Below are 7,382 nucleotides of genomic sequence, written 5' to 3' on the forward strand. Positions count from 1 at the left end.
AAGAAGAAGGAGGAGGAGGAGGAGGAGGAGGAGGAGGAGGAGAGTAAATGAATTTGTACGTATGATATATGGGAGTATTGGGAATTCGAAAATGACCTTTCGATTCCTCTTATTGCAATATTCCTCGTTGATACCGCAAATGTGATTTGAAATTTCAAGTTTTAATCGATGTTTTTCTTTCAGCTTGTCTGTTTGTTTGCTGAATTGATAATAAAATTATGTATTTGATCTAGGAATCGCGGTAGCGCTCCGTCCCGCCAAGTCAAAATTTCTCTACGGACCAAGTAGCCGTTTTCGGGTAGTTGTAGACGAAAAACTACAAATGATGGACGAAAATCAGATATGTATGCCACCTAGAACTGAAAGGTTTCAATTTGTTATCACTACAAAACAACGGTTGAACAACTTTCACCTGTTTTCATTTCGCATTTAGTTACCTACATTGTAATGAACAATTTTATTTGTTACAATTTAACGTATGTAGGTACCTAAACATGGATGATGTAGGTATAGATAGGTATGTACTTGAATGTAGCTAGTGGCTAGGTAATCAAACAACATTATTGATGAATTGTTATTATCATTATTATTATTATTATTAGGTATCCATAGTACCATAGTATCTACATGTACCTCTACCTATAATGTCCTACAGGGACGAATGATATTTGTGACACAAAATATCATAGGTATTTCTTTCATCGAACTGTCAAATATTCACCGATGCCCAATAGCTGTTCAGGTTACACTCCTGTCACAGTACGCTTTTTTTTTTTTTTTTTTTTTTTTTTAGTGATGTAATTAGGACCTTTTTGGGAAATACCTATTATGGGTGGTTCACACCTGATATGTATAAGAAAAAATGACTGTAGCTTAGAGTCAGTAGGCATAAAGAAAATTGCGAAAAGGGAAATAAACGGACAAAGGAAAATTCTGAGAAAGGCAGGATTTATTTTTTTTTTTTTTTTTTTTTTTTTTTTTTTTTTTAGTGATGTAATTAGGACCTTTTTGAGAAATACCTATTATGTGGTGGTTCACACCTGATATGTATAAGAAAAAATGACTATAGCTTAGGGTCAGTAGGCATAAAGAAAATTGCGAAAAGGGAAATAAACGGACAAAGGAAAATTCTGGGAAAGGCAGGTTTGAATAAAAACCCATAATATTTGGACCGAAATCGGTGAAAAATGCGAAAATTTACTTCTCATCTAAATTCAGACAAAAAGGCAAAAAAAGCTTTTTACCATCACCCCAAAGGAGGAGAAAGAAAATTGGAAAAGTTCGTGTTGACTTTAGAGTGGCTGTTTCAAAGGCGGATAACTTTCGTTACCATCACCCCAAAGGAGGAGAAAGAAAATTGGAAAAGTTCGTGTTGACTTTAGAGTGGCTGTTTCAAAGGCGGATAACTTTCGGGAAAACAAATTTCAACTTGATGGATAGGATGAACAACGGTAGATAGAGGGGGGCTAAAACACTACAAGTTAGGTAGTATCGTGTAAAGATACACAGGCGTGCTTACTGGAACTTGGCCTGGCGCACTGCCGTGCACTAGGTCGAAATAATGACCAAGCCAGCCTATAGTTAGCTTGGAGCTTAGAGGGTATGCCTTGTAAGACCTAAGTCGTGGGTACAATTCACTCCCAGATCAAAATTTATGTATCCTAGACAGATATGGGATTCGTTCTTGGAACGGCTTCCTTTCTCCTATCCTGTCCTCGTTATGCGACGATAACCGCTACGTTACAGTTCCCTCTCTCAAACCTCTTAAAAATTATTTTTTTAAAAAAAGCGAAGATCTATGGGAGTTTCCCATTTTCGAGACCTATCACATAAAAAATAAATAAATAAATAACATAAAATCAATCTACATGCCTATAGGTATACGTATACCTACATGAAAAAAAAAATCCATAATCGTAATAATGTGTACATAGGCGTAAATACGTGGAACTTATCTACATAGACATACAATACAAACATGTGTCTATGTACTTCATGTACACGAGGAGGTAATTTCAATTTTTATACAAAGAGAGAAGAGAGAGAGAGGGAGGGAGAGAGAGAGCGAGAGAGAGAGAGAGAGAGAGAAAACATGAGAGAAAGAAATTGAAGAGGAAACAGTGTGTTATTGGAAAATGGAAGGAAAATTGCCTCTGGATTTATCTGTCTGTTTTGGAATGACAAGAATATTGTAAAAAAATGTCATGACATGAAAAAAAAAAAAAAAAAAATTGGAAAGAAAAAAAAATATAAAAAAAAAATAATAAAAGAAAAAAAAAAAAAAAAAAAAAAAAAAAAAAAAAAAAAACAATATTCACAAAAAGCAAAGTTTCCTAAACGAGGGAAAATATTGTAGGTATCTAACTATTTTATTACATCCCTACTTGGATTAGGGGGGGTTGAGTGCATTGGGTTATTAAAAAGCTTTCAGGCACACTCCATCAGTCAAGGGTCTAGGTTTATCTTGCCCTTGGGATCAAGTTAATTTGAACTTGAAATCTCTGTTTTTTTTTTTATTTTTTTTAGGTAGTGGGAATCAAACCCACTACCTAACACTTACAACATACTACATACACAAAAACCCCACTCTGAGGCTTAATGTAGGGGCAAACAGCCTTAGACAATCTTTTATGTAAGTAAGCAAGCTTCTACGAAACTAGCGCTTACAAGGCAGACGCACTACCAAGTACCAACCAAGCTAACTAGGCTGGCTCGTTTTTTCAACATTGATGCGTCACAAAGTTATTAACTTCATGGAACAAGACTGTAAACAATGGATTGAAACCATTCGAGAAGCAAGGTCAGTTTCGGATACAATTCGAACTTTGTTAAAACTTTTTTTTTTAATTAGTTTTTTGATATTTTGACTGTCTGGCTGGAGGACTTTAAACAGAGAGTATACCAGCCTGAATTTCCCTTGCTAAAGAAATAGCAAAGGTTGAGTGCGAAGGGTACAATTTTGAAAACCAAATGTCAGCCCAAAGCAATCACCCTAGTTAGGGCTGATTAAGAGGCTGACGAAAAACGCCGACCCCGTCTGTACACGGGAAAAGGCGAAGAAAGAAGAAGAAGATATATTTTGAGGGAACTGTAACTGCTTATCGTCCCGAAATCGAAGAGGAAAGACGGGATAGAAGAAAACCGCCGTTCCGAGAACGCACTATAGATACTTTCATTTCAACTCATTTTCCTTCCAAATAGCTCTCTCTCTCTCTCTTTCACTCCCTCTACAAAAAAAGGAAGCCTTTGATAAGAGTTTCTTTTCTCAAAATAAAAGTTTCTCTCTTTTTTTCTGTCAAACAAATTTTGCAAATTACTTCTTCAGAAGTTACTTACGTCTATTCTTTACCTACCTGTTGCCTGTGAAAGTTTTCTTGCCAAAGGAAGGAAATTTTCAGAAGAAAATGTTAATTACATCCTTCCTGGATGCATATTTTCACCCGTCTGAAGGTTACGTTGAAAAAAAAAGCACATACCTACTTGAAAGCCTTCTCTCTCTCTCTCTCTCTCTCTCTCTCTCTCTCTCCCTCTCTCTCCCTCTCTCTCCCTTTCTCTCCTGTCAGCCTATTTCAGTTGGAGGGTAACCCGTCTGGTAAGCGCTAGGTCGGGTTCGATTCCCGCCTGGTTCGATTCTAGGCTGATAAGATTTGTTCTCGGATCGGTTTCGGAAAATCCCTAAGAAACCTAGTCATTTATTACATGGTTTTACTTAACTTGAGATCTCTGTTTGTTTGTAATTTGTTTGTTGGTTTGTTTGTTTGGGTCAAATCTTATAACTAAAATTTGGGCCACTTCCACTGGTCCGATTGACCTAAATTTAGGGCAAGTAAAAGTGTCTTTAAACTCAAAATATCTCCCTCTGCAAGCAATGATCTTCTTTTTTTTTTGTCTAATACAGTAATATTGTATGGATATGTATAATTAACAATAAAAGTGAGTTTAAGCTGAAAATATCTCCCACTGCTTTCAGTTTCAACAAGCTTCTCCTCCAGAAGGAGGAGCTGGAGCAGAAGCACCTCCATCTCCTCCAAATAGTGGAGAGCGAGAAGACAGCCAAGTGGAGATACACGCAGCAATGTGAAGAGCTCGCCACGGAGATCAAGAAACTCAGAACGGAGGTGAGAGTTCCACTTTCAATGTTAATTTTAAGGTGTGTCCACACATATTCGACCGGCCATCGATCGATGTCGGCTGAACTGTCCACACTGCCTCGACAAGATTGATATGTCGATCGACGGCCGGTGGACTATGTTTGGACACACCTTAAGGGATTGGTCATGAAAAAAAACCTTGGGATTGAATACGAAAACTATCCTAAAAATGAAAAAAAGGTAACTCCCAAGGCGATTATGTCTGTTTTCCTTCAGTCCATTTGCTGCGATTTTCCAGCCTTTTTCGGGCTTTTTCCGACAGCAAACTGTCTTGGGAATACCCTCTTCCTGAAAAGTATCCATTATCACAATCTACAATCCCCTCTCGAGGTTGTGTATCCAATTTTCTTTTCTTCTCCTTCTCTTATTTCTCCTCTTCTTCATCCTCCTCCTCTTCCCTCTTCCTTCATCTTCATCTTTTTTCTTAAGCTCAAAAAGAAAGAAGACCGAATAAGTATAGACCAGTAAAGAATGAAAAAAGAGAGAGAGACGTCTTTCTCTGGTGTAAAATAAATTGAAAGAGGAAAGAAAACATCTTAGTACCTAGGTAGGCAGTCATCTTCATCTTTTTTCTTAAGCTCAAAAAGAAAGAAGACCGAATAAGTATAGACCAGTAAAGAATGAAAAAAAGAGAGAGACGTCTTCCTCTGGTGTAAAATAAATTGAAAGAGGAATGAAAACATCTTAGTGCCTAGGTAGGCAGGTACCGAGTAAAATGTAATATTAAGGAGATTTTTTCTTGGTTTTCTTTTCTTTCTTGTACACAATTCCCATTTTAAGCTTTTGACGAAAAGAAGACTGAAATAGATGCTATGATTATAAATAAACCACCTCTTATAGTTACCTATAATATATTATGGTAGAGACCTACTATTATTAAAGGTAATGCTCTCATTATAAAAGCAATACCTACCTAGGTATAACTATCCTCTTTGAATCTTTGAACTGCCAGGCTCAATTATTGAGTATTAAAATGAGACTTCAATTTTCTGATGCCTAAGCTGTCTTTCCTTCTCTCCTCGAGTCTGGGACGGTAAGACCTAAGTTGTTACAGGTCCCTCTATGAAAACTCTTTGAAAAACAATTCTGATGTCAAGAAAAACCTGTTTGAAAAAAAAAATCTGATGTCTTGCTAGCACCGTCCGGGAGGGAGGGAGTCCCGAAATCGAAGAGAGAAGGAAGACAGGATAGGAGAAAGCCAGCCGTTCCGAGAACGAACATTGTTTTTTTTTTTTTAAATCCGCCCCGGGCGGGAATCGAACCCGCGGCCTAGCGCTTACAAGGCAGACGCACTACCAACTAAGCTAACTAGGCTGGCTTGGGTTGTTTTTATTTCGTGGTAAATTGGTATATTGGTAATGAAACGATTTCTACATGAGACTCTTGTGGTCTGTGTCGTAGCATGCCGATTCCGTAAGTACGTACTACGTATAGTATACTGTGATTCTCGGTAAAATTCGCTTAAAATCGGATATAATATATACAGGATATAATCACTATAAATACAGGGTATTCAATAAAGTGAAACACCCACATACAACCTATGAAAAAGAAAACATGGTATAACTTCCACCCAGATACAACCTGTAAAAAGAAAGTGAAAAACGAGAGACGTTCTTCGCGGGGCCTCAAAGGAGGGAATTTCAACTTACACTGTGACAACCCTGTATGTATTTTTTAGTTTTTAACAAAAAATATTAATTCGTGAATTGCGTGACCTAAAAAAGACGATGAACTAGAAGAAGGAGAACAAGAAAAAAAAAAAGTGTGGAGGAGAAAGAGTATGTCAAAAGAGGTAAAAGAGAAAGAGAAGGGAAAACAGAGGACGGAGGAGGAGGCAAAGAAGAAGAAGGAGGAGGAGGAGGAGAAGAAGTAGAAGAAAAATCGAAAAATACAGATAAAGAAATAACAATCCTGAAGAAAGAAATCTGAGGTCAAAGAAGATTAAAGCAGAAATAAAACACAAAATATCGAACAAGTAATAAGGTATTCGAGAAAGATAAGAAAGAAGAGATGGAAGAATCAGAAAAGGGAATGAAATATGACGAAGATATAAGGAGGGAGAGAGAAATAGGGATGCGAAAGAGAGAGAGAGAGAGATTCAACAGATATTCTAAGATAATAAATGGTGCTGACGTCATTCTCCATTCAGCTTTCTATCTGTTTGGCCTATATTTTCTCTCTCTCTCTTTCCTTCTGACTTCCCATCTCATTTTCTTTCTCTTGTCCATTTGAACGCACCCTGTTATTATTATCTCTTTCTCTCTCTCTCTTTCTTCCTTTCTCTCTCTCTCTCACTTACAAGGCTCTCTGTGCATTGTCTGAGAGTCTTCTGACGCCATTGGCATATTTTTATTGTTTTGAAATTGTATTTTACAACCATAATTTAATTACTTACGTACTTATCCAAAACAGCAACCTCCGTGGCCGAGTCAGTATCACACTAGGCTTGCACGCCGGAGACGCGGGTTTGGTTCTTGGTGGGGTCGAATTTTAAATTCTCAAATTAAAAAAGAGAAAAAAATAAAGTTACCTGTATGTATGTTTAGAAACATTGTGTTCACCCTGTATACAACTGATTTTCTCGTTACTGTGCCCGGAAAAGCGGAAAATTTTAGCTCGTTGATTTTTCATCAGTTTTTCTCCCTCTATCTCCCTCCCTCTCTCTCTGTCTCCCTCTCTCTTTCCCTTTCTGTTATCATCTCTCTCTTTTCAATGATGTTAAAAGTCTCTCTCCATGTCTCTTTTCCTCTCTCCCCTCTCTCTTTCCCTTTCTGTTATCATCTCTCTCTTTTCAATGATGTTAAAAGTCTCTCTCCATGTCTCTTTTTTCCCTTTCTGTTATCATCTCTCTCTTTTCAATGATGTTAAAAGTCTCTCTCCATGTCTCTTTTCCTCTCTCTCTCTCTCTCTCTCTCTCTCTCTCTGATGATGTGTTTTTGTTTGGAATTCTCTCAGCAAGTTTGATAATGCTGTAGTATAGTGTTTTATTTTTTAGGTATGTATGTATCTATGTTGTAGCATATCTTATCTAGTGCGTTATTTAGACTGTTGATGTTGTTCATGAGATTTGATTTCCTTTTGTATATGAGATTGATACCTACTTGTGATCTTTTCATCCGGGGCGATCTCCCTCTCTCTCTCTCTGTCTCCCTCTCTTTCCCTTTCTGTTATCATCTCTCTCTTTTCAATGATGTTAAAAGTCTCTCTCCATGTCTCTTTTCCTCTCTC

General features: G+C 37.3%; 1 protein-coding gene across 1 annotated transcript in view; it reads left to right on the top strand.

Moving 5' to 3' along the window:
• Positions 1-2,753: 2,753 nt before the first annotated feature.
• LOC103514086 (sodium channel protein 60E-like) overlaps positions 2,754-7,382 on the top strand; it is a gene marked incomplete at its 3' end in the record, with an annotated part of 49,620 nt that continues 44,991 nt past the window's right edge. Inside the window, 2 exon segments of the mRNA XM_026826919.1 lie at positions 2,754-2,800; positions 3,971-4,138. Coding sequence (XP_026682720.1) covers positions 2,754-2,800; positions 3,971-4,138 — 215 coding nt within the window.

Source organism: Diaphorina citri, unplaced genomic scaffold, assembly GCF_000475195.1.
Source record: "Diaphorina citri unplaced genomic scaffold, Diaci psyllid genome assembly version 1.1 scaffold42, whole genome shotgun sequence".
In the NCBI taxonomy this organism is placed as follows: domain Eukaryota; kingdom Metazoa; phylum Arthropoda; class Insecta; order Hemiptera; family Psyllidae; genus Diaphorina; species Diaphorina citri.